Genomic DNA, 27,969 nt, shown 5'->3' on the forward strand with positions numbered 1-27,969 from the left:
TATCATTTTACTGTAATTTTTACCTCGGTAAATTGAACGTTCGATAACTCGAACCTCGCGCTAACTCGACTCAAAGGCGATTTCCCTGTATTTTTGTTATGTATTTACTCCAACTTTACCCTCAGAGATAACTCGAAGCATTCTTCTTTTCCCTTCAGGTCATTTTCTGTAGACAACTATATAACTCGAATGATGTTTGTCAAGACGTGACAACTCGAAACAATCAATACAGTAGTCCAAAGCATAAAAACTATTTCTCGAAAAAGTAAATCGTATGAACTCTGTAGCAATAGCAGTTCTCTTTGAAACCTGCAAAGTTCGCAGTACCTGGAATTTTCCTGCTTCTTTGCTTTGCTTTCTTTTGTTTCCCATTCCACGTTTATACGGTCTGATTTATACAGTATGTTCCATTTTCACTCGGCTATTCTATGATTAAATTTGATTAAAATGTACTGTATGAATAGAAATGCAGTAAACAATGTTTTCTCCTTATTTCCAGTCATTTGTTCTGAAATCCCGATAACTCGAACCTTTTTCAATTTCCCTTGAAGGTTCGAGTTATCAGGAGTTGACTGTACTAATAGATGTGTTTCTTCTGGCGAAAAAAAAAAAAGGAAAATTAATAAAACTGTGAAATATTTTTGTCAAATTGGAAATCATAATAGATGCAGCAGAACGGTTGTTTTGATAGTAGTCTGTACTAACATTTTAATGTCCAGCAATATTCTGTCATCTACTTTATATTCCATTGTCCACAACTATTCTAGGTACAAATATCCTATGGCTTACAATTATTCTAGGACCTAAAATATTATACTGTTTTCAACTTTTCTAATATATACGACAGTTCTAATACCTAAAATATGTCATTCTCAATAAGTACTCTATTGGCTAAAATAATCTTCTACTTGTAAGTATTCCATTGTCTGCAAATATTCTATTGCAAAAAATATTCTTTTATATAAAAGTAATACATTCCCCCCAAAAATTGTATTACCTAAAAATATTCTATTAACTACATATATTTCACTCAGTGCAAGAACTATCTTCAAATGTCAGTTGTTTACTTGAAAATATTTTATCTACAAAACTCTTTTACCTACAATTACTGAATTGTCTAAAAATATTCTATTGCCAACCACACGACCACCTAACAAATAATATATTTTGTACAAATATTTTATTACCTGCGAATATTCTTTTGCCTACATATTTTCTATTGCCTGCATATATTCTATCGTTCACAACTATTCTAGTTGCAAATATCCTATTGCTTACAAATATTCTAGGACCTAAAAATATTCTATTGTCTTCAATTATTATAATTTAAACGAATGTTCTTGTACTTAAAAATATGCCACTCACTACAAGTATTCTAATAGCTACAAATAATCGTTTAGTTGCAAATAATATCTGATTTGTGATACCACATTGTTCGTGGCTAGTCTGACGCAGCGTTTTCGTTTCGTCCCGGCCAAGGGACTCTTCAGAGACCTTTCTGCTTAGCAAACTCGTTGAGCATCACGATCAAAGTCCCATTCGCTAACAAAATGATGACAGCTATCTCTCCTTGCATCGCTTAAGGATTCCCCGACCGCACAGATTCACGAGTGAAAACTGACATTAAAAGCTGACAGTTACTAGTGATATTCTACATGTATTGTCTATAAATACTCTGTTAACCAAAAATACTCTATTACATAGAATAACAGATTCCCCCCAAAATTGTATTACCTACAAATATTCAATTTCCAACCATACGACCGCTAGTAGATTTATACTAATTAGTTTTAATCTCGATTCAGAGGTTATATCAAAAAGTCAAGACAACGTGAGACCACATTTCCAAACATCTTGAAGTTCGTCAAAAATACTTCGCTGCACATTGTATTTTCAGCTCTCTTCACAATGTTTGGATATGTGGTAAGACATGGTCTTCCATGTTCGATATAATACTTAAATCATACACAAATGATCGGCTTATCCTCTACCTTTGTAGTGCATACTAGATATCAAAGTAAATGGTTTGAACTCAGGATTATCAGCAGTTCATCTAGTATGATGTTCCAGGCCTGGATAGTTCTGAAAAGAAAGAGTTGCTGTTGTTCTTTTCAGAACTCCCCTCATCCGGACAATCACACGATACAAACTGCGCGTACTGGATAATTAAATATAAAAGGTTTCAATATGTTACAACAGAGGTTCTGTTTCTTTTCGCAACTTTGCCTAAGACTAACCCGACCTTGTATGCTCGATAATAGCACTCTATGAGTAGGCCATTTCCAAGCTGCTCCACTAATTCAAAACGCGTCAAATTGCAACATGTTCCACGTGAAAATGAATGAAAACTGCACACAATGAAACGTCCTATTACTTCTAAAACGTTACGTGACTAAGAAACGACCTTTTCAAAGCCATTGCGTTCACTCTAAGTAACCTCTAAACATTGTACGAAAATTAGTGTACTAGATTTCCAGTCTTCTGATGTGTAACCCACCACCATTCACATTACATGTGCCTGACGAGCGAGCAAAAGGATATATTTTTTGATAGTGTTTGGTTCAAATATGAATCCTCCGTACATCTTTGCCAACTAGATATGTTCGCTATCTCCCCACTATGTGGTACGTTTTCTTTGACGCGAAAAAAGGTGATCACATGGCACAGACAAATGCACCAAGCGAGAAAAGTTCATACCACCACGACTGTGTTTGAAACAGATAAGAGAGTTGAAAGCATTAAGGCAAAAATGTCCGGGGTGTCACAATCAAGTGACAAGAGTAGCAAGATGAAAAGAAACAACTCAACAGTGGGCATTTCCTGCTTCATCGTAAATTTGTTCCTGTTCGTTTCGTTTGTTTCGTTTGTTAATTCCCAGATTGTAATATCCAGGATTCTTGTTTCGTCCCTGTAGGCTCTTGTACTCAGGAACTGCTTGTGATTGGCCTTTCGAAGGCCTGGGTTGAAGGTCCATATATGTAGCTGGCTCTGAAGCGTGCTGACCATGTGGTGAGACAAGTTTTCCTTCGCTGCCTCGATTTTTAAATCCCACATTGTAACAATCAGAATTCTTGTTTCTGCCCTGTATACTCATGTACTCAGGAGTTGCACGTAACCGCCCTTCCGAAGGTCTGGGATGGAGTTCCATGTATAAACCTGGTTCTGACACTTGCTCATCATGTGGCGAGTCAGGCTTACCAACGCTATCGGTGATTGCCTTGTCTGCCGCAGTCGTTGATCTGTTGTTAGGCAAAGCTCGTCTTGCCCGCCATATCATCAGACCAATTACAACAAGCAACACGAAAACAATGCAAGACAAAGTGATGACGGTGGCATTGAAAGTGCGTTTTAAATCTGTCACAACGTAACAAAACCCAGTGAAAACATTAAAAGAGTTAAAGTAAGTCTATTTTTCATCAAGCAATAAATGCCTGTTGTGACCTAGAGGTCAGGCAAAGCTTCTTCATCCATTTTGTAATGATGGAATCATTTTTTCACAAGTCTGTTCTGTTACCCTCACTGTTACCGTAACAACGCAATGAGAAGTAATAAATTTTACACATAATATAATTTACGTAAACTAGAAAATGACGTTATGCATTTTATACGGATCATGTGGGTCCCCGAGACTCCTTTCATCATACCTGCCGACGTTGAAGACTTGTGACCCTCTGAAACGGTGATTTTGTAAGCTGCGGAACCAAAGCTGTTTGTAGCATGGCATACATACACCCCATAATCCTCTGCATCACGAGGCGTGAGAGCAATGATGTTGTTCATGATTTTGATGTCATCACCAACTGGGACCTGACCATTCTTTGTCCACGAGTAATTAAAAGGACTGCCACTGGTTGCATGGCAACAGAAAGTACAGAGGGTTTGCATTTTACATATCACTGAAGAGGAAGAAATGTCTTCACTTACGCTGGGTGGTACTGTAGGAAGGAAGGCAAATCAAACCCACTTACATGTGAGAAATGCTTCCATTAGGTATCTTTTCCGATTAAATTTTAGCATTGGGGAATTTTACTCCCAAAAAAGCTGCAATGTGTAGCTAACTATTCACAGCGGTCCCTTTCACGCTCGTATAAGATTTGGAGAAAAATGGCGACCGCGTTCAAAGAGGCATAAATGCGAAAAAGAAAATGGGGGATTGGGAGAGGGAGGGAAAATGAAACCACAAAAAAAGAAAAAGAAAAGAGAACGCGGCCTAAAGGATGGACACAATGAGCGTGAAAGGAACTAGCAAGCACTAAGGATCTGGGCTAGAGAACGCTGGTTACGAGAAGGTGATATGAATATATTAAGGAGTAGGATCTTATACTCGCTATGCAAGGGACTGGTGTGAATATCTAACTATTTCCCGTCGTGACGCACAAAATATTTACGATTCTTAAAAGTTTTCTGAGATACGAGAGGCACATGGTAGCTGCTGCATAAATGATCGGAAAACGCACTTTCAGGCTTAGTGTAACCTGTTTACGGTTGAACTTGAGTTTATCAATCTATCTGCTGTCATGCACGCTCGCTGCGCTCACTCCGCAAAAATTAATGACAATGATGGCAGCCTTGCAGAAATGCCCGCTTTTAAAGAAAGAAGTAATAATACTACAGGAACTTCAACTTGATTAAAACTGACCACTACACAAAAGAAGTTACAACTACTTTTAGAGCTTGTAACGCTTGACTGACGAGTGCTAAAAACGGTCAGTACAAAACGCAGACTATAGACTGCACGTCTTAGACGAAAACAAGTCTTTTTTTTCTGTCTGCGTTTTGTACCTAGTCTTCAGTCTGCGTTTTGTACCCGGTCTGCAGTCTACAGTCCGCATTTGTACCGATAGGTGCTGAAAATGGAAAAGGAACATGCCCGTCTATATAGTGGAAAGCACTTACATTGACTTTATTTTGATTTACATTCGCTTGAATTTCAGTAACGTCGAAACTAAACCAAAGGTACAGGACTGAGTATCCATTTTATATTCTGGTTTCTCCGGGATAGAGTAAACTGTGATGACGTCACAAAAATAAAATTTTTGAAATTATGGGATATGATGTCATATTCTTATAAAGGATCCTAAAAGATGCCCTCATCCCAAAAATTAGCTCTGAATTGCAATTCCAGATAGAGGTATAAGGGATCAAAGTTTGATAGCGTCCCATACAAACCCTTCAAAATTTGTTTCACTTCCTTCAGTTTAGAACTGACTCAAAATTAGAGAGATTTATATGGGGCGTACCAAATTTTCATCCGTTATATTTCGGCTGGGAATTACAATTAAGAGGTAATTTTAGGCAAGGACCCTTTTCTAAGGACGCTCTATTCGAAAACGGCGCCAAATCCCATAATTTCTCAAATTTATTTTTTTGTGACGTCACACTTTAGGACTCTATTACGGAGAGGCGTAAAGAGAGGTCTGACTGTACTTATCAACCACATCTACGGCAGCCAGAGAAACTTACCAGCTATTACCACTGTTGTAGATGAACGGCTTTCCCCCCACTTGTTGGAAGCTCTGCATTCATACATACCACTGTCAATAGGCAAGACATCTTTAATAGCAAGAATACGTCCATCATCCTTAAACTGAGCTCGCGGTATGTTAGTGTCTCCATCTTTACTCCACGTAACAGACGGCTCTGGATTTCCACTGACCTCACATGTCAAAACTGCTTGTTCGCCGACCGCTAAAATGGTTCTTTCAGGCAGGTCTCTGATAAAAGGCTTACCTGAGAGAGCAGTAGAGTGCGACCTCAAATTCACTTAACACACTGACATTTGAATTCACACAATAACACTGCACCAATGTCGTCCCCAGAGCCGACGATCTAGACAACACCAAAAACCGCAGCCACAAAATCTTGGTTCAAGTTTGATTAAGAGCACTAAGTTCACTAATGGTTTTGTGAACATGCGTAGAGAGAGTAACCGCTGTGAATAATGCCGCTCACCTTGAGAATTCCCAAAGTTTCAATTCTTGGTGCTAACCAAACGGATCTTTGCTCCGGGAAAGGGACTGATATAACACTGGATTTGTTTCGCAGTTGGTAATATCAGTTTTCCCCATGATACCTTTTAGCTATGTGCAGTAATTTTACACTATCTACACTCAGCATTTAACGTTCTTAAATTTCTGCTTATCACCTGAACAACAATGGAAATTACTACTAGCATTAGTCGGAGCACCAAACATCATCAGTTTCATGGTAACTACAGGACATCCACTTAATTACAAGCTATTTCCTTAAAGATACAAAATTAAACAACAATCAAGATTGAATATTTCGATTGTACTCACTTGATGTTTCTAATACCATAGGTTGACTATAGGGTCCAGGACCTACTTTAGTGTAAGCTCTAACAAACACATGGTACTGGGAAAAAAGCGGCAAATCATACAGGACAACAAATGTTGCTGTTGTATTTAATGTTCTGCTGCTGATAGGAGATCTTTTTCGATGTCTTCCTCTTGACAGCAACTCCTCCTTGACGTCATACAAGATAACTTTACCATGACTCTTTTCCCTTGTAAGAGGAGCCCAGGAAATGTTAAAGGTGGTCTCGTTCAGTACAGAGAATGAAACATTATCTGGACCAACGCTTGGTTCTTTTGAAGGAAAGGCAAATAACACATGATTAAAAAAGTAAACGCGCCTAGTAGTTGAATATTTCAATATCACGAGATAATCAACCACAAAATCAGAAGATTGTAAAATGAATTCTACAATAACTTCAATTATATCACTGAACCAACTGGACCTACCATATTCTGGGACATTCACAGTTACAGTGGCATTTAGTCCAGGTTTGATAGTCACAGCTCTGACATAGAACTGATAGGTCAATCCACCCAACACATCAACTGAGTAGCTCAATGTATCGTTGCCAAAGGTCTCTTTCTGTGTATCTTTCTCGTGACCATAAAACAAAGCGTAACTCCTGATAATTCCATTCGCTCTTATTGGCTCACTCCAGGTAAGGTTTACTTTTGGGCCGTGAGACTTGTCTGGAGCTATATTAGTATGAATGAGGGTGGCAGGAACATCAGGCGCTGGTGAGAGAAGCGACAATTTAAGGCCTTATTGCCACAGGTATCCATATAGATATATTTGCAGTGTAGTACATGTTCCCTGGACATAAGGCGGTTTCCTTATTGTAGAGCTTGACCTTTCTTAACATTTCCAAAATAAAGAATTTGCTTATTAGTGCAAAAATTATACACAGACCATACATACACTCCGTATGTACACGTACATAAACATCTTTAAATTTTTGTGCATTGCAGCACACAAACATGTTGGTGCATTCTACTACAATCAGAGGGGTGGAGTTTGTCACCAAAATATCTACAATCATGGGCAAAAGTCTTGGGACAAATTTGCACTTTTGGCGCTTTTGCGTACACGCCAGGCGCGAATACAACTTCACCTGCCTAACCTCGCCCCCCATCCCCCATACAATGTTGAAAACTAGCGCATGCAATTTCACCTGATTTTCAACATTGTGTTGGGGGGTGGGGCGGAGGGGGGACAGATACCCGTTTATAAAGGATATAGCAGCGTTTCCTTCATACTTCAGTTCTAAAACACAGATAATCCGCTACATTACATAAGTGTCCCAAGGACTTTTGTCCACGATTATACATCTGTTAGTAAGTTCTTACCATCTTCCTTTGTTCTCTCAACCACTACAGAACTCTTTGGTCCATCACCAACAGAAGTGAAGGCCAACACTTGAAATTCATATTCTGTGTACTTCGCTAACCCAGTGACGTCTTCAGTGTGACTTCCCCCACCATTTATAGTTACAGTTAATGGTGACCCCACAGAATCTTTCTTTTTGTAGAACAGTTTAAATCCTGATATTTTTCCATGCCTGGCATTTTCAGGTGGTAAATCCCAGGACGCTGAAATACTGGTAGATGAACTTGCAGCCACTGTAAAACCACTAGGGGCTCGTGAAGGAACTGCAGAAATGAAATAGAGTAAACTTTATTATAAGAAAACAATATGGTTGCTAAACAAAGTATTTCACCTCGGTGAATCCATAAAATAGAGCAAATATTTGAAGTTCTTCAGCTTGTAGCATAACACTAGTACTAAAGACATTTCAAAATACTTTTGATTTCTAAATGTATGTTTTTGCAAAAAAAAACTAATGATAACAGTCATCACATTTTGACTTTCAATTGAGAAGTTGAAATGTTGTGACCTTTTATCTTAAGTTTTTATTACAAAATCGATTTCTTAGAAATTACTCATAAACTGTTTGTTTTTTTTTTGTTTTTTTATAAAAGGTGAATTCCTCTACTGTTTTGGCCGGTTTACCAACACTACAATTTATTTACAGAAGAGTACTAACAATAACTCTCCAACTGTTTCAAGTCCACACTTTTAGGGAAAAATAAACCGACTTTCGCATATCAGTTGCTAAGGAGGTGAAATTTCACTGCCGGTATACCAAAAACAAAATAAACAAAAACAAAAGCCAAAACAGAAAAACAATACCGAGGAAAACTAAGCCACCTAAAGCTACCTTCATGTGGCTTTCGTGTGCAACAATTGATGATATCAAAAGGGTTGCTGGTCTGGTGAACTAACATTCACTAATAGAATTACTGAAACTCTTGTTGAGAAATGATTATTATGCAGGGGCAGGGTTAGGGGGACTGGATTAGATGGATAGGCACCTTCGTTTTGGAAAAGCAAAACAAAAAATTAAAAATAGGTGCCTGGACAGGTGCCTCATTGTTATTTCTAACTTGTAGCATTGTCAGTATTTCTGATGTAACAGTTTTCAATTAGGTTCCAATTCCCAAATTGCAACATTTTGGGGGCATGCCCATTGACCCTGCAACCCCAAGATCCCAGCCACCTCCCCCCCCCCCCCCTACCCCATCTCCCTCTGAAAAATCCTGGATCTGCCCCTGCTATGTTTGACCACCAATTCAAATTAATACCTGTAGATACAAGTATTCCAAAAACTTCAATTCTTAAAGCTTTGCGAGTGGAGTAATTTGCTGGCTGGAACCGTATAAACCTTGCGCTTGCATATTCCTTGAGGCTGTGTTTAACTATGTCGTTTCGTCCAGAGTTACCATTGAACACCTGCAATATGAGTTGGTAGGATAAAAACACACAAAATAACAATTATGGGAAACATCAATGCAAGATGAAAGGTTTTTTCTGACATGTAAATATGTAATAAGATTTACATATGTGATTAGAAAAATTGATTATAAATTATAATAACTGTGACATGGAATACTATGCTTTTCATCTCAAAACATTGTACACGTAGGAAAATCATTTTCTAATGTCTGTTAGTAGAAGTCTACTAGTATACTAATGCAAATGCTGTAATCTGAAAACTTTATCTAAAAACCTTTAAACTTTTTGTCTTAATTGACAGCAAAGCAGGCAATGAGCAAGTGTGGGCAAAATGCAAATAAAGGGGGTAACCATGGCAACCTCCCACGGGTCACCTCCCCCTGGCACCTGTCACATTGAATTCTCAGTGGGGAATAAGTATACTTACCTAGACACAAGGGCCCACCATGAACCGAGAGGCGGGTTGGATGGGGCAAACTAAACGCAAAGTGACAAAGCAAGGCAGACCAAAACCACTTGGATGAAACTACACAACAATGGCACAACTACGCATGCCCGCGGCGATCATCTGCTGGCCAACAGCAGATCTCCCAGTTAACTCTGATTATTGGTAATCTCATATAAATGCTCATTTTCTCTTAAACCAGCATGGTGATCTATATTTTTATTGCATAATTGTTTGTGCAGCAATTATCCACTTTAAGTTAAAAAATTGAGAAAAAAATTGTTCAGGAGGAAAAAAAAGATATGTACATGAATTCAGTGGTTGAAAAGTTTTAGAGTAAGTTGTGATTTACCTTCAAACCCACTTTGCAAAAATGGAATTTTTTCTGACAATATCAAGAAATCTTTCTGACAAAAACGAAAAACTGAATTCCAGAAGCCAAAATCCCAAGGGTGATTCTTTTATTTTCCAAGGGTGATTCTGCAATGGGAAAAACTGTTCTGAATCGACTTTTTACAACAAAAAATTAAAACAAGCAAAGCAATGCAAACAATTAAGTTTGTGATTGTGTTAAACTTTGTTAAATTCCACACATTGAAAATTATTTTTGTAGAGATCACGCAAGGAAGACTTGCCTTACAGCTAACCCAACTATGCCAACTGAATCACATAAGTACAGAAAATCATGTGATTTCTGAGAAAAAAGAGTCACCTGTTTTTCATTGACATCAAAGTGTTAGACTTAAAGTGTTGTTGTACGAAGAACATTGTTATGTGCTTTATGAATTTGATGAGAAAGCATAAGGAAGGTGCAATAATGATCTAAACAGCAGTATGTACATGAATATTCCTGTCATACATTCCGGAAGCCAAACTCCCAAGGGTGATTCATTTTATAAGTGTATATAATGTATATGGGAGCTTTCTAGACCAACGTTAGCAGACATCTCTGAGTTCTTAACTTAAACTAACCTTGTCAACATTGTTTTCTTGATAGATGACCCAATTGCTACCACAGAACGATAACTGTAACTTGTACGTTTTTGTCCAGTGATCAGCAGATGTCTCTCCTTGAGTAGCAACAGCACAGATGACAAACTCATAAAGCAGGTCAATTTGCAGGTAGTCTGTAGCATTATTGTTATCCCTGGGTGACCATGCGCCATCTCCATATAGTCGGCCTTTAAAAGCATCATTACCACTTTTTGTTGATGAAGCAGAGAAAGAGCTGTCAGGAAATGCATCTCTGCTTGCCACACCAATGGACTGCATTGGACATGCTGAAAAAGGATTCCCCTTTGATGTGTATTACAGTGAAACCTCTATTAAGTGGACACCCTCGGGACCTTCCCAAGTGTCCCCTTAAATTAACAGAGGGTGTCTGTTTAATAAAGGATTATAACAATTGTGCAATGTTTGTTAACAATTAACATTCAATGGTTCCTTTGTACTGTAATAAAATTCCAGGTTGTTCATCAGGCTTCCACTTCCAACTTAAATTTGTTTGTAATAATGCCCTTTCCATACAGCAATGATAATGCGGGTACATTTAATTGACTATTTCAAGGATGTAATCCAATGCCACTTTGTCAATTCAGTCCTGTGTCCGCTTAATGGAAGTTTTTAACAATAGAAATTAGCCAAATACAATTTACTTTAGTGTCTGCGTTCGCTTAAAAGAGATGTTCACTGAATAGGGGTTCGTTATAAAGGGAAATATGACATGTTAATTTTGGGATCAGGCTAAGTGTCCGCTTAATAGAGGGTGTCCGCTTAATTGGAGGTCTGCTTAACAGAGGTTTCGCTGTATTTTGTTAAATTATACGTCAAATAATAATTGGCCTTTTTAAATTTAACTTAAAATAAGCTACATTGCATGACCCCATGAGAAAAGAGTTACACTGGTACATGTATCTTCGTAATTTTATGCAAAATGAATTTCAATTTTTAACTAGATATACATGTACATGTATCATACTATATAAAACTGTGGATCATCACCACCACCATTATCACCTTTATTATCATAAAATAAATTAGTACCTTTTCTTTCAGAATACACTTCAACTTCACACAGTATTAAAGGAACATTCATTTGTAAGTTTCTGATTGTCACATATCTTCCATACAAAGGAGGACGACAGAAGAAGGATAAACCTTGCCCTTGTGGAACACTGTAACCACTGCCACACTCAGGGTTGGTCACACCCCCATGATCAGATATTTTTCCTAAAAGAGAATTCATACTGTACATGTGCAGATATATTTTTTTGCTTGGTCTTTATTGAATAAATGAAAAATACACTATAAGCCATTGGTCACTTTCTATAAGGTAAGGTAAAGTCTGTATACAAACCAATTGCAAGTGGCCTATCAGGCCGGAGCTTATACCCAGGTTTCAGAAGCATGAAGCAACTAGCAGTATTTCTATTCCCCCCTGGATGGGATGCTAGTCCATCGCAAGGTTACCCCCCAACATTAAATTCGCCAGTACCCATTTATACGTGCCTGGGTGGAGAGTCAGGCACTGTGTGAGTAAAGTGTCTTGCCCAAGAACACAACACAATAACCCCGGCCAGTGGGCTTGAACCCAGACCACTTCCTCCGGAGTAAAGCACACTAACCACGAGGCCACCACGCCTCCCACATTCACATCAGGAGTTTGCCAAATTTGTCACTTTCTATGACAAAATTAAAAGACCAGATAAAACATAAACTTTTTTTAAAGAGCATAAAAATCAGACTAATTTTACAATTTAATGCAGCAAGGGTGGAAAATCTGATTTTGCTCATATTTTAAGGTTACCATGTAGTTAGGCTAGGGAATAACTAAAATCTTGACCAAACAATCTGATGTAATTTTTCTCTACAGCACACTAAGCAACATTCAAAAATTGACTTAGAAGTTGACAAAATGCAGTGATTCTAAAATAATTTTGTCAAAAGTTTGAATCTTTTGGCATTCGACCATTGAACATGCTGACAGTAGGCCCTTTGCAGCTACGCCATCACGTGACCTACTTTTCATAAAATTATGGGCTATAACTTAACGAATGCCAGAAATGGAAAAAGCATGTCGAAACTATCAAAATGGCCAAGTTTGAGGGCCCCATCATCAGAGAATGAGATTTTATGATGGTCTGAATTTTTGAAAGAATAAGAAGACCTTGCTCTCCAGCAACATTTTCCATACGAATCCTCTAAATTTTCTGAAAATTCAAACTATGGTATAAACTTACTTGTTTTTTCCTGGGGCCTCAAACTTGGCCATTTTGGTATTTTCGATGCGCTCTTTCAATTTCTGGCATTCTTTAAGTTATAGCCCATAATACAAAAATTTTTTAGGAAAAATTTGGTCACGTGACCCCAGCTGCAAAGGGCCTGTTGGCGGTTTTGTCACTTCTTAACTTTATAAACAGAAGTCGGCCAACAAACTGCACTAAAAAGGGCATTTTTGCCTCTCTTCTACAGCAAAATAATAAGGTGAAAATATATTGAAATGATTTTCTACATCGTGTGTACATGTATGTACCTATTTATACCTTGTAAGGTTCTCCAGAAGTGCTGGGTGCCGATGTTTTGACCGGCTACTCACATTTCAAGCACTGGCTACTTTTGTTAGACAAAACCACAGAAAACGATTATGCTGTTTCTGTAAGACAGTTTCCAGCATAGCTTGAATTTGCACTTAAAATCTCAAATTCCAAACAGTAAACTAATATCTTATTCTTCCTGAAGAAAATGATAAACAATAGCTATCTAGTGTTATAGACAGACTGTTTTAGCAGGCAATCGAGGCTCTCAAACTTTCTCAATAATTTAGTGTCTCAAGTGGTGATTTTAACAGAATTTGCAAACTGCCAAGTGATTTTAGCTATACCCTTTCCTAACTACATGTACCAAAAAACATTAGAATATGACTGAAATTAAAGGATCAACCCTTAGCTTGCTGCAATATGTTTGATTTTTAGAGACAATTAAGTGCTCTTGACTAAAAAACTCTCTAAGACAGTTCATTTTACTTTCATCAACTTCAAGTTGATAAATACACTGTAGTTAGATGGTCAAAACATAACCCTACTATTTGTACTTTGCTAAAATGAAACCACACACTTGCAGATTACCCTAATTTTTTTGGCAACTGGTTGTGGCAATAACAATTGAACAGTCCTGTACATGTACATGTGGGCGTATATAAATGTATCAGGTGATATAAGAAATAGTAACCTACCAACTCTGATCTCAAAATTTGACAGTCTGTCTCCATTCGAGTCTCTGTTGACAATGTACACTTCAGTAACATGCTCCCCTTTTCCCAGGTCCACTATCCACCAGGCTTTGTCTTCAACTGCCGTATGCGTACAAGAGTTAGCTTTCCAGGCTGTTGCACTTTTACCATCCACTGCTCTGCTGCTATCACCACCATGACCTGTACTTATCTGGTTTGTTTGTTTGTCAAATGCCAGATTTTCTTAAATGAAAAATTGATCATCACCTTTACCAAGGGTTAAAGCCACAATACTTAAAAATCATTTGTGATAATTTTTCTACAGGGATGGTTACAAGGTTAATACTATATTTTAACAATATGCTGTCATTGTAATTCCACAAGCCCAATAATTGTTCAATACAAGGTGATAAAATAACACAAGGTAAAAAATTTGTTATAATCATCTTGTATCCAACAAGGGCCAATTGAATAATTATAGCTTTATTAAATTCTTCATATGATGAGATAATGTAGTCATTTCAGTTTGATCTAAACAAATTGATGAAATGAAAGGAGGGGAAAATTTGGCTATTAAGCTCCAAATTATGGTCAACTATAGCTATCACAAAGCTAATGTGATTATGTGGCAAAAAGCTTTAAGCCATTCAGACACAAGCAAGTATAATAACTGGTAAGCAAGATTCAGTAAACCAATCAGAAGGCCGGAAATAACCTAGTAAGCAATTGATGGCCTACATGTTTCTGGGAGATGAAGGGTGTTGAGCTAATTTTATCATACATGTACAGTGTATGGCAGTCTGGTCCAAGACGAAAAGGAGAGTTCTGATTGGTTCCATGAATTTTGCAATTTTGCAATTCAAACTGCTAAGATGGACTGCTCAAAATCAGTTGCAGCAATTTGCTTTTTCAAAATATTACACAAAAGGAAACAGTAATTGTTGCTGTTAGGGTAATACTGGTTGTGATCCTTTTTTTGCAAGGTTATGGACTAAACCGCAGGTGAAAAAGAACTCAACCAATATTTCCCCAACACAGATTTCCTGCTAGTTCGATGATGATGATGATGATGATGATATAAAATTACTCGATTCTGACTGGCCGAGAGCAGTGCAGTTCAAGAGTAACACCAGTGCAAAAAAGTGTAGTACCAGTCCAAAAAGTGTAACACCAGTGCAAATTACACATCGTAATTCTGAATTATGATTGGCTGAAAGACAATGGGAAATTTTCAAAGACAATGATATTACGTAAAATGAGGACGAAAATTTTGTTGCGGAAACTTTGAAAAAAGTTTTCTCGCATGAGAAAACATGGCTTCAAGAAAGGTCTTCTGGTACTTCCTCCACGTAAATTTTTTCATGTTTTTATTAATGCTCTGCAGGCATCAGTGGCAGTTAAGTCTTGCAGAGACTTCCCCATTAGCTTCGTTTTTACTAATTTAGTGGCGCTATTTAACGCTCTTTTATGCCTCTCCTTGTCCGATCCAGCACGTGCAGGCAGAGTCAGCTCGTAGTGCTGGGGAGATTATAAAGTAAGGCTTGAGAACTGTCTACACTCTAGCACGATGCTGACCGAAGGTCAGCTTGTAGTGCTGTTTAGAGTTATGCTTATAGGACACGCAAGCTTTTGGCCTCGCCGACTTGTCCAATCCAGTGTAGAATTAACTGCTGGGGAGATAAGTTTGGCATTTGGTCATGCTATGGAAGTTTGTCTGTCAAGCCGATTGCGGAGCAGCGTTTCCCCCTTCATGCCACAGAATGCATTTTATTGCTTGTGATTGTCGGGGTATTTAAAGCATTACTTTCTTGGAACAGCAACATTAATTATTAATAAGTAATCATACGGTTTTTCTCGTTCAATTTGGAATTAATTTGCATTTGTGAGTTTTTCAAAATGCTGAAATTGCACTCGCCAAAGTGGCTCGTGCAATTTCAGCTTTTTGAAAAACTCACTAATAATAAATAATAACAATAATAATTAATAATATGCCTCTTAATCATATTTATTATCAATGTTGAGTTACCTCGTGAGTAAATTTCCACCTCACATAGCTGCAGAATTTGACTCTTTGTAGTCTTAATACCAACATATCTACCAGTCCTCAGTGGATTAGTGAAACATACAGCCGATGCTTTGAACTTAATAAAAGTGTACCTTCCCTTGCACTTAGAGTTGGCTGTCACATCTGTGGAGCGACCTATTGAAATATTATGCCGCACTTAGTTTGATCTTTCAGAGCTTTGCAGGGATCTCTCATTTGATAGTTTTCTCATACTTCTACAAAAAAATTAATATACAGAAAGAAACAGCATTTAACAACAGAAACAGACCAACTACTCCTGGTATGGATCAAGTTTCATGACATTTTCCAACAAAAAAATTGGGATTTTGTGTACACCTTTAGTTAGTTGCTGATTAACTGGCAGTTGTTAAGAGGTTATTTTGATGGTTGGGACAATTGCTTTAGTCGCCATTGCCATTGTGAAGAGGTGGCTGTTGTAAAGAGATTAAAATAAGAGTAAATGTCTGGACCATCCGCCAGGACCGAAAAAAGTGGCCATTGTATAGAGGCTGCCATTGTGTAGAGGTCGTTGTTAGTGGAGGTTCAACTGTATGCAACGCTTTCGAGTGGTACACTGTGGAATATCCCACAAGTCACTCGTAGTTTCTCAGTATACAGGCGAACCTTTAGGCAAGTGTGTGTACCAAGAAAATACAAGTGACAAGTGGAATGTTCCATGGTATACCACAAGAGAACATTGCATAACTATATTTTATATTTTACTCAGTATGTGAGCGGACAGAATTTAACAAATCCTGCAATCTGATTGGTTCTGGGAGTGGGCGGAATTTTCCCATCCAGCCTGCTTATAGCAGGCTGAATCGTCATGTTAATCTATTTTTGTGAATGAATTGGCCGTCATTGTCAATTTTTTGTCTTTTTTACACCTCCATCAACAATTAATCAACACAAGTTTATCTCTATTCACTTTTACACAGCAACGAAAGTCGTTATAAGTAAATTATTGAGTGTTTTGAAGTTGTGAGAGTTTGTTTGGTTGTTTGTAGCTCAGCACTGTAATAGTGTACAATTTTAAGTAAAAATGAGTCAATTTCAGTAAAATTTACCGCTCTGATTGTTGCTGTATTTAAGAGAATTTCTGTAGAATACACTTTTGGAATACACTTTTTTGTGGAATTTCTTCACTTTCTGCTATCCAATTCATGGTACATGTATCTAGGAAAGTCTGACTTCAAGTGATTTGCAACAACTGACAGAAATCGTTTTTGTAGTACAACTGCAAACTCTGCTCAAAAATTTCACACTGGAAAAAACAATTTTGGATAACTTAACTGGTGAACTAAATGCAACAAGCATAAAGTAGTATGAAATATATCTGTTCTTTGACCAATTGACCCCTTTGCGGCTCTAACTGGCCATGATGAGTGTTGGCCTTTGTTCCACTACTGATGTCATCGCCTTTGACCAAAATTGGCATCATCTATACTCAAGTTCTGCAGGGGGAAAAGATCTTTCCAACAATACCCAGATCAGAGTGATCAGGTCAATGTAGTCTGAAATATGCAGAAAAAAATTATGCTCAGAAATTTGAGTGAAAAACTTGGAGCAAAATTTCCTTTGACTACACTTGGCTACTCCATGGTAAGAATTGCTCATCACGATGATGCTTTCTCGGGAATTCTTGAACTGGAAGCAAGTCCAGTAGAAGGTCGATCACTACAGCAAAAAGATAAGGAAAGGAGAAAAAGGAGAGGCGAAAAATAATACATTGTAAAATAAAAAAACCAAAAAGCCTAAAGACAAAGGTCACTTTCCGGACCAAAAACTACTGATATCTTGAAATTTTGATTTCTGCCCATGCGCGAGCAAAAATGTCATAACACATGATGCTAGTGGAAAGACAGGCATGCTGTCATGAAGCAAATGCCTTTTTGAGTACATTGCAGCTAATTTGGCTCATATCCAGGCTGAAAATGTCCAAAATGTGCATTTTTAGCAAAAAGCTCCAGGAGTCAATGGGTTAACACATCTTTCTTTGTTCAGTATCTGAGTTACTCGCTTGTTGCGAAGATTTTTTATGAATCGTTAATAGACAGCACATAAGCCGATTCAATGACAAAGTTGCATAAACAAGCCCATTCATAATTAAAACTAATTTAATGCGGGCTTATTAAAGAACAGTTTCAATAAAAGTGTACTCACCTAATGTTATTTCATAGTCTTTACTACTTTCTGTTGGATCACCTGGACTGAACCTGTTGACTATGTATATTTGAGAGACTGGCACGTAATCTGAACCCAGGTCCACTCGCCACCAGCTGGGGTTGTTTTTCTTTGTCTGTGAACAGTGTTTGTTTTGCATATTAGTATCAGGATTTCCATCCACTGCTCTTTCTGATACAGCATGACCAATCGACTCATTGTATTGTGTTGAAGACTGAGCTGTGGGTTTTCCAAGAGCAAGATTCTCTGTGTGTCAGTCCAGAAAACAACATCATTTTATTTAACTTTTTATTGTCCCCTCAAATTCCTAAATAATTATTAACTGTTACATAGGATTAACCATTATGTCTCTGAATGATAAGTGCATACAGAGATGCTTTTCATTGATTATTCACATCAGGTTAAGTCTGCATATGAGCCAAATGGCCCATCAGGCTGGAGTTTATCCTGGCTTCTGTAGCATGAAGTAACAAGGAGTATTTCTACTTCCCCCTGGATGGGATGCTAGTCCATCACAGGGTTATCCCCAGCATTAAGTTCGCTGGTATCCATTTATACACCTGGGTGAAGAGAGGCACTGTGAAAGTAAAGTGTCTTGCCCAAGAACACAGCGCAATGTCCATGGCCAGGGCTCAAACCAGGACCGCTCCATCCGGACACAAGCACACTAACCATGAGGCTACTTTCACATCAGGAGTTTGCCAAATTTGCAAACTTGTCCCATGCATACAGTGTACATGCACTATCCACAGTGGTGATGCAAAGAGACTGGTTAACTGACTTGGAACTAAGTGATACATCATAACATGGGTTTGATGACCGGGAACTACATTCGGTTCTTTAAAGTTACCACTCCAGTCCCAAAAGTATCCACCAAAAGATACAGTATGGACTACATTCACTTTGAAACTTTGTGGAAAAAGACCCAGAATAATCCAACAAAATTCAAGGACAGCAACCATTAGGCTATGGTGGTACAATTGTACATGTATAAGGAATAAAATCTGTATTTACCTGGTTTTAGTTTCACTCCAAACAACTCTGTTCTCAAACACACACCACCATGGTGAGTTTCTGGCAGGAATTGCAAATACCTTGCTAAAACACCTTCATAAAGAATGTGCTTCACCTCTGAGTTTTTGTCCTCATTTCCAGTAAGAGACTGAAGTCAAAAAAGAAACAGCAAAAAAAAAAAAAAAAAAACTCAGAAACTCAAAGCATAAGTGCAAAATATTGATCAAATGATAGCATGATTATTTAGACATTGTAATTCAGAGGATTAAATAATTTATATAAATTAGTTATATATAGTTACTGGTATTGTACTGCAATAATTGTTTTGTATTTTCTTTTACTTTGCTGTTTTGTCATTTTAACAAAAAAAAGAAACAGCTAAAACGTAATAATCATAATTCAGAGTATTGGGTGTTTTTAATAAGCATTGCATTTTATGTTTATTTGCTATGCCCAAGGGTTTCATTCAACAGGAGAGCAACTAGTTTTCACAGGCAGGCAAAACTATTTGAATTGAACTTCTAAACGTACAGAACATTCAGGATTCAAAAAAATGTGGAGTGACATACAAACTTGTCACTTTCAGAGAAAAAATATTTGGAAATAAACAATTCACAACAATTTTGTTGTTTATATGTTAAACTAGCTACTGTCCAAATTTGAGGGCAATCCGAACAAATTCCCTTGAAGTTTAAACTCTTTAAAGTGTCCGCTTCAAGCAAAAAAAATTATTTGAGAAAACAGCACTAAGAAAAATCTCTTGCTTCACAAACAAACTCTGCCCACAAATGCCTTCAAATGGGTTCTCAGATATAACTAAACCAATCAGGGCAGGGAAAGTTTACTACTGTCACCCTCCTGGTGAAATTTATAGTACTAAATAATAGTAAATTGCATTTTTATAGCGCCTATCCAAGCATGATCTAGGTACTTTACAAGTCATAAAAAACATAATTAAAATAGAATAATATTAAAATAAAATAACACAAGAATCAATAAAATTATTCCAATAATTTATGCGCGAGTCTCCAAAAAACCGTCCCAACCTTGTGTTTCGCATTGCCCTCAGGGCGGAGAGTTAATTCTTAAGTAGCTCGGCTTTTCTTGAAGCTGGTCTGGGAAAATGGGGAAAATATAATGAACACTAGAGCAGCTGGGTTAAGAAAACAAACAAAAGAAAGTACAGCAGAGCAACTGTGCATGGATAATATTCCAATGGCTCTCAGTGAGTCTAACAGTGAGTCTAACATCAGACTCATCAGAAGTATCTGTCAACATCGCTGTTATCACTGTCAAGTTCCCAAATTTTTACAGAACTTTTCTCTTCTCTTGACTTGATTTTTTTTGCCTGCTGGATACAATAGCTTTAGCTTCATCCACAAGGCCAACTGTCGCTTCCTCACTCGATGATGTATTTTTATTTGTTCCTCGCTCTTTTCCCTTTTTTGAACTGGTCCATGGAGTTTCTGTGGTCCAAGTTTACTTATAACTTGACAGAATTACACACAACACAAAAAATGTTTGGTAGTCAGAACAACAAATTGCTGATCAACTGAGTAGCCAATGTGTGGCATTCAAATCCAGGTAATTCCCACAAAAATCGCCTTGGTTGACTGCATACACATTATAGGGCTGTCAATCAAGAGGGAAACTTTAACTTCCAGTGAAAACGCAAAACCGGCATTTCACCGCCAATATTTAGTCTCTTTTAAATTTTTTTCAGAAATTAGAGATTACTCTTCAGCCATTACTTTGACCCAAAATTACAAATTTGAAGAAAATTGCCAATCTGAAGGTACATGTATATGGTAACCATAACAAAAAGCTTTTTCCATTGTCTCACAATGTTTTGGACCTACAGTATCATGAAGATCCTCGAAGATCAATGGAGGTCCAGAAAAGGATGAAAGAGACCAGAAATGGTGTCACGTCTGACACTTTTTTAAGACTTTAATAGGTAATGGTATCCATCTAGTTCAAGGAACATTCACTTATCACAGAAATCTAATTGGTGAATCATGCATCACGTGCTTATACAAAAGCAAATCATGCATCACGTTGTGATGTCTGATCCCGCGATAATTTGGTCTCAATCACGCATTACGCTGCTAATTTTGGGGTGATCACATGTTACGCAAAAACCCTTTGCCACCCTCAGAGAGCACCAGTGTAATGAAGCAATAGACCACAAGGTTTTATGGTTTATAGGCTGATAAACCACGCGGGATGTTGGAAGAACACGAGAAGAATTCATAAATCACGAGACGCAGGCGAGTGATTTACGAATTCTTCTAGTCTTCTTCCAACATCCCAAGTGGTTTATCATGCCTCTAAACCATAAAAACTTGTGGTCTATTGCTTTTATATAATAATTAAGAAGACATGCAAAATTTCTATGAGTTTACTGGTACAATAAACCATAGCTGATTGACCACACGCATTCACTTAATTATTATATAAAGCAAAATAAACCAATTGATCAGTTCTTATGAGAAATACAGTGAATACTTGCTTCTGTACAGAAAATATATATGCTACAATACATAATAGGTGAATTGTAATAACTACTATTATTGACCTACAATGTATTATGTATTGTTCTGATTTTTTTCAAATATCTTTCCCTATAACTGTTTTTTTCTGGCAGTTGCCTGATGATTGTTTCAGAAGAAACATGAAACTCTGGGTAGTAAGTAAATGTCTTGGACCAACTCTCTTTACTTCTGGTGTTATTTAAATGGACTGTATATATGACATTTTACCTTAACTTGTCCACGTTCTTTGTAGTCTGTCCATGTTGACCCATTTGTAGACAACTTAAGTTTGTAGGTCTTCACCCACTGATCTGCTTGAGAATTCCCTTGAGTGGACACAGCACAGATGATATGAAGTGTTTGTAGATCAATCTGTAGATATGGATTACTGTCACTTGTTCCTGCACACCATGATGACCCTAATGTAAAGTTCAGTCGACCATTCTTGGCTCTTGTGTTGGCATTTTTTTCTGAGGAAGCAGTTATATTGTTGTCTGGAATTGATCCACTTTCCATTCCAAGATCTAAATTAACACAGTCTCCTGGAAATTATGCAAAAAAACAAAGAATTTAATGTATCACAACTCTTTTGTCAAATTAACTTACCAACATGTACCTAGATGTAAACGGAGAAAGGAATGTTTGACTACATGTACTTAACTGTTTTACATTTAATTTCAGAGTAATATACAAGTACACATATTATGTGCACTGCATGTACACTGATAAAACCCTCATACAATGTTTAAGCACTACAGGTGCATGTACAGGAGTAGCTATTGAAACCTAGAAGTATCTTCTCTGTATATGAGGGTTTTGGTACTTGGATCAAATACAGTAATTACTATGGTAACCCTGTCAGCGGTCATCCGCATTGTAATATATAGCTTGCGGTTTGTCAGCTTGTCAGCAATCGCGTGTCAGTAGCGTTAAGAAAGAAATTGTAGGGTCTTCGTGCGGGTGACCGAGAGGACAGCGCCACGAGCAGAAAATTTAACACTAGAGTGCCTTAGGAAAAGGGGACGGTGATGAGAAAGATCGCCGAGCGAGCGCGGAACCAAATTAGATATCCGTAAAAAGGAGAAAAAGGCAACGAGAAAAAGCGCAGCCATGCAGGTATGGAAAACGTTGCCAGGGTCGAATTGGCGTGAGATTTGTAAAAGGATATCCACACTCATGGCGTGCTTGCGCGCGGTGAAATCGCCTAAAAGCCTTCTGACGGCCCGGTTTGCGAGACGTGTGTCGTAATCGCCTATAAAGGCGCAACTATAACCTAAAGACTTATTGATATGCGAGAGAATGCTGAGGTAATTCCTAACCGACGAAAAAGACTTGAGTGACTGAGAGAGAAATGCGAGGTAGGCCAGGTATGTGGCCTTTGTGACAGGGAAAAAGGGAAATTTAAAATGAGAACAAAATAACTGAAAAGCGCGGAGATAAGTTCGCATTGTCCTCTTGGTTGAGTCTTGGAAGGCGAGCGTCAGGAGCTGAGACTGATATGACTGTAGCGCCAAGCAGTCGTCTGCCGAGAGAAAAAGAAACGAGAAAATGGCTTAAAGAATTGTTAAGTGAAAAACGCTGTCGCTGAGTGCTATCTCGCAGAAATCTTGCTCTGCCAGTACAGAAGAAACTCGAGTCGCGAATTCCGATCCTAAATGGAGTCGGCTTAGGGCATCCGCAAAGGAATTAGCGGAGCCCTCAACATAGCGTGCGCGTAAATTAATGTTGTTAATGGCTAAACATAGCCAGAGCTCCCGAAGACAGTTCTGCATGAAAAGGTCTTTGGATCGCTGATTGTTAATAGCGTGGACAGTGGCCTCATTGTCGACCAAGAGTTCCAAAGTGAGCCCTTGAAGTTTGCTATGCCAGGTCTTCACGGCGATAACGACAGTTAGTAATTCCAGCTGATTGATGTGGAGACGCTGCTGCAAGATGTTGTCCGGAAACTTGCAGTGGAAAAATTCGCCGAAACAAACGGCTCCACAGCCGGTAAGGCAAGCGTCCGTAGCAAAAAGGTGAGGATTGGAGACGACAATGTCAGTTGGAATTACTGAGACACCATTGAAATGTTGCAAGAAAAACATCCACCATTGGAGATCAGATCGAACATCATCTGGGATTTTAGTTCGTGACTTACAATTTAGTGGAGCGTGTTTCAAGGTGTTGATTAGGCAGCACATGAAAGCGCGTCCGGGGCGAACACACGAGGTCACGAAAGCCAACTTTCCAAGGAGCCGTTGCAAATCTTTCCTAGTGCAAGATGTTTTGGTAGACCACGACGAAAGCTCTTCTTGCAATTCTTGTAGGCGAAACTGAGGGACAGTTAAAACCATACTGGCTGTGTTGATCTGCACGCCGAGACAAGTCATTTCACAACTTGGTGGGGTGTCCTTTTCGGGTGATGCTTGTAATCCTAGCTCAGAGAAAAGTCTGTTCATGCATGTGAAGGCATGGTGAGAGGAAGTGGGTTGTGCGGCGCCGTAAAAATCATCTATGCAAACGTCAGCCATAATGCCATGATCATTTAAAATAAAAGCCGCTGCTTTCGTTGTGCGCTGGCAGGCAATAGTAGCGGAGCGCAGACCAAAAGGTAAAGTCGTATGAAAATAAAATAAGCCATCAACGCACATGCCAAGGAGATGATAATCAGCCGGATCCACAGGAATTTGGCGGTACGCCCGTTTGAGGTCTTTTTTGAAAACGTGGCAGTAGCTATTGAAACCTAGAAGTATCTTCTCTGTATATCATATTTTCAATCCAGTCTCCTTTACATTATTTTTATTTTGCTTTACATTCATTTATGAACTACATTTAACGAGATAAATCCTTCTGAAAAAAAAAAAGGAGTGTAGAGAAAAGGTCAGGATTTGTCAAATTAAAATATCCCATGTATTGGGCAGCCAATTCTTGGTCATATTTGTGGGTTGGGGAACATTTGAATCTGGCCAGGTAGTGCCTGTGCAATCCTCTGATTTTTTTGAATTCATTTGAAAACAAAATTGCCACCCTCTGGAATTTCACAGAATGTGTTGCTTATTTCAGCATTGAAATAACATGTACAATAAAAGGTTAAACATTGAAAAGTGTCATTTTTTTCTTTTAGTGTCTAATTGACTAATAGACTAATAGATTCCATGTTGCTACCCATCTGTTCAGTAATAGAACACAGATGACATTAAAAAGTGATAAGAACAAAAAAGTGGCACATGAAGCGATAGCCGAGTGCGTCACTGATGTCCTCATTACATTTTGACGTCTTCTGTGATCTGTTACTGAACAGATGCATGGATGGCAGCATGGAATACACTTGTTATTAAGATAATCAAGAAAACAAAAGAATGTCAATGATGTCATCTATGTGTCTGTCCTCTAATAGATCATAAGTAAGACACGATCCAAATGCGAAAATCATTTGTTTGTCAATCATTCTACAGCTGCCAAAGAGTTGAAAAACAAGCGGAACTACATTGAAACGGCTTACAAATGTACTCGTGTTTACATAGAATTTGGCTAAAGACTTCATACTGCTAGAACTGCCCGAGGACGGTAGCCAGGCTTCTTGTTACTTCGAAGCTCAATTTTGTTCGGAATTTGTTGACTCTAAGCTTTAAATTTCCCACTGCCTACAGCGGTCAAAAAAAGCCCCCACCTCACTCTCCGCTACAAAACACAAAACGATACCAGCCATACCAAGGTACCTTTGCTTGGTCATCGCTATAAGCAAGAGCAACTGTTTGTAGCAGAGATCTTCCAACCCAGGCTGTGAAAAAGCCGACAAAGGCCCAGATTTGCCAGTTAAAAGGCTGAAGAGTTGGGCCAACATTCTGGGAGGGTCTGTGGCAGGGTCTCTGGCAGGACATGTACATAATTTCTGCACTTTCAGTCACCTTCAGTGACATTCCTCGAGAAAAGATTTGACACAAACGTGATATAACTGGACGTCCAGAGTTTAAAATATCACAAAAACGTACTAATTTCGTTGCCTGTCTCACATGACCAAACTTGTTCAACAACAAACGGCCACCATCGTGGTTGTGTGTGGGCTCCTGCAAGCTTAGCAGCCCTGCCTTAATTTTAGGCGCGAAAATAGACCGGCTGCAGCCCAAATAATTTACGGTCTGCACTCAAAATTCAACGATCTGACGATTGCCGATGATCTCACTGTTGCTTTCTAATGGACTAAAAGGTTATTGCTATATGTCTGTTATGTGAAGTAAATTTTTCAAGGGAACTTTTAATTAGACTGTATAAATTCGTCTTTTGGTTCCGTTTCTCGGAAAAAAGTATTTACAGGTCCTTAATATTGCCAAATTGCTGCTTAGTTCTGGCAAAATTATTCATAAAGGATGGAATGCAAAAGTGGTAAACACAAACGATTTCTTTCGGGGCTTGTCACTCACTGGATTTCTTTTATTTAGTTATTTTTTCTTTAACTGATGCCATGGAAAGTTTATGTTTTATCTGTTTCAGTAAGCTTCAGCATGTTCAGTAAGCCTTGTATCTGCTTTTTCACAATAACTGTAGAATTTCTCGCGCGCTCGTTGGCTAATTTTCTTTGTCAATAAGTGGACAAACATGAATTTATAGTTCATGCAGTGCGTCAACGAGCGAGAACGAACAATTTTACGATAATTGCATAAATTCTCGACAAACAATAGACTGTAAGGCTAATACTACGTGAAAGACGTTTCGACACACCAACATGACAAAAACCGATAAAGCTACACAATCTTGACGAGTCCCAATAAGGACGAAACAGCTGTCCACTGTTGCGATCCTGCTTTATCAGTTCTTGCCATGTTGATGTCTCGAAACGTCTTTCACGTAGTATCAGCCTTGCAGATTATTGTTTGTCATTATATTTTTTTTGCTGATCAGATCTCTTGTAGATCCTATGTTGGCAGCGTTTTTCGTATGTGGGTGGTTTGGAAAATTTCTGCTATAAGATGTTGGAAATAACATAGGTGGAATATTGAACATCAACCGAACGTGATTTATAAAATACCCTGTGCCGATTGTGATTGGTGTTATATAGGCGGAACTGGCCAGTGTTTTGAAACTCGTAAGAAAGAAGATGTATCAGGAATGTCAAAACATGTGCTAATGGTCAAACAATCCGAAACATACGTGGTCGTTCGACCATCGCATAGATTTTGATGATTCTAGTGTCATCGACAAAGGCTCCTTTCGCATTAGAAAAACTTTGGAGGCTTGGCACACCTCTGCTACCAAGCATGCTGACAATAATTCTACGCCGATTCCAAACCAGTATAGTATTCTTTTTAAACAGATAGCTATTAATTTTAACAGCTTTTTACCTTAAAGCTTTATATTTTACTTTTATCGGCGAAATGTATATATAATAGTCACCTAATTTATACATTTGTCTTCTTAATATTTTTATCTCGTCTTTTCTTGCATATATTTTATCATTTTGCATTCCATTTTTTATCCGTCGAAGGCTGTAGTCTAGATTGACAGCCGAAAGCTCATGTTCTTTTTGAAATTTTTTAGCCAGCGAACGTTTTTATCGTAATTTTGATTATGTCTCATCCTGGCTACGCTTCAATCTTTCACCTGTATGGCATGCTGATTGTAATAAGGTAAAAGACAAAAACTCGAAAGACATTGTTATGAATTCCGTACGTCTAACAGCCAGTATCACGGAATGAAAGCAATAACAACATCGCATTATTACCCCTGCATATAGTCTTTTAAAAGCCTAAATTATACTGTGTTACATATTAAGAGAAGATACTAAAACGTAGTAATTCATTGCCGCAGAATTAATACATCTAAATTCAATTCTCTTCCTGAGAAACAGATCATGACTATGCTTAAATTGTACGGTAAAGCAAAAGTTAGTCAAGTGTTTGCATAGCGATACGATGTCTGTTTAAGACTGAAATTTATGTAGAGTGAGCAGTTCAAAAAGAAGATACCAATTGTTTAGATCACTGCACAGCAAAATGTTAGTGAGAACAGGAGCAGGAAAATCAACCCTGAATGTAAAAAAAGCTGCAAGGTGATGTGTAGTTCGGCGCAAAAGCCTGTTTGGACCCATTTGACTTAGCAGCGTATAGTCTCGCATATTAATTAGCGTAAACACATTTTCTCTCTTTGCTACAAAATCAGTCTAAAAAGCCAAATGAAACAAGCTCTGCAACTGAAACGTTAACTTGTGGAAACATTATAAACGATACTACGCTCACCTGAGGCAAAATGAAGAAGTAAAGCGAGGAAAGCCACCCGGAAATATAGCTTGGGCTCATGCTCCGACATCTTAGCACTTTGTATTTCGGCTCCGGAATGCAATCTAAAGGGGGAGGGACTTTTCGCTTGGCTAACGTTTTGCATTGAAAGGCTTGATTTCAATAGAAATGTCTGT

The 27,969-nt window shown here is 38.1% G+C and overlaps 2 protein-coding genes across 6 annotated transcripts; both read right to left on the reverse strand.

Moving 5' to 3' along the window:
• Positions 1 to 679: 679 nt before the first annotated feature.
• LOC149113786 (uncharacterized) lies at positions 680 to 27,953 on the reverse strand. 5 transcript variants are annotated; one of them, XM_089287430.1, is made up of 15 exons: positions 27,794 to 27,953; positions 21,810 to 22,123; positions 19,048 to 19,195; positions 18,013 to 18,279; positions 15,811 to 15,984; positions 13,788 to 14,027; positions 11,600 to 11,785; positions 10,529 to 10,836; positions 8,961 to 9,108; positions 7,665 to 7,967; positions 6,765 to 7,052; positions 6,300 to 6,608; positions 5,464 to 5,730; positions 3,645 to 3,935; positions 680 to 1,617 (listed from the first exon to the last, which is right to left on the reverse strand). In XM_089287430.1, exons 1-15 carry the CDS (start codon positions 27,936 to 27,938, stop codon positions 1,580 to 1,582), a joined length of 3,426 nt encoding a protein of 1,141 aa, XP_089143556.1. In that variant the 5' UTR covers positions 27,939 to 27,953; the 3' UTR covers positions 680 to 1,579. The 5 variants fall into 5 exon arrangements, with proteins under 5 accessions (XP_089143556.1, XP_089143552.1, XP_089143554.1 ...); XM_089287426.1 differs by having other exon boundaries at positions 680 to 3,354; XM_089287428.1 differs by lacking the exon at positions 27,794 to 27,953 and adding an exon at positions 25,280 to 25,625 and having other exon boundaries at positions 680 to 3,354.
• LOC149113787 (uncharacterized) lies at positions 22,238 to 25,262 on the reverse strand. The gene has a single exon (XM_089287446.1). The coding sequence runs from the start codon at positions 24,209 to 24,211 to the stop codon at positions 23,135 to 23,137; it is 1,077 nt and encodes a 358-aa protein (XP_089143572.1). The 5' UTR covers positions 24,212 to 25,262; the 3' UTR covers positions 22,238 to 23,134.
• Positions 27,954 to 27,969: the final 16 nt, after the last annotated feature.

Source organism: Orbicella faveolata, unplaced genomic scaffold (genome assembly GCF_042242905.1).
Source record: "Orbicella faveolata isolate gen_17 unplaced genomic scaffold, um_ofav_v1 contig_14, whole genome shotgun sequence".
In the NCBI taxonomy this organism is placed as follows: Eukaryota; Metazoa; Cnidaria; class Anthozoa; order Scleractinia; family Merulinidae; genus Orbicella; species Orbicella faveolata.

Coding starts and splice junctions, on each gene's coding strand:
- LOC149113787 (XM_089287446.1), bottom strand. CDS start 24,211: ATGTGCGTTGATGGCTTATTTTATTTTCATACGACTTTACCTTTTGGT.
- LOC149113786 (XM_089287426.1), bottom strand. CDS start 27,938: ATGCAAAACGTTAGCCAAGCGAAAAGTCCCTCCCCCTTTAGATTGCAT. Junction 18,280..19,047: donor TGGAGTGAAACTAAAACCAG/GTAAATACAGAT, acceptor ACTGACACACAG/AGAATCTTGCTCTTGGAAAA. Junction 10,837..11,599: donor AGTGTATTCTGAAAGAAAAG/GTACTAATTTAT, acceptor ATCCTTTTTCAG/CATGTCCAATGCAGTCCATT.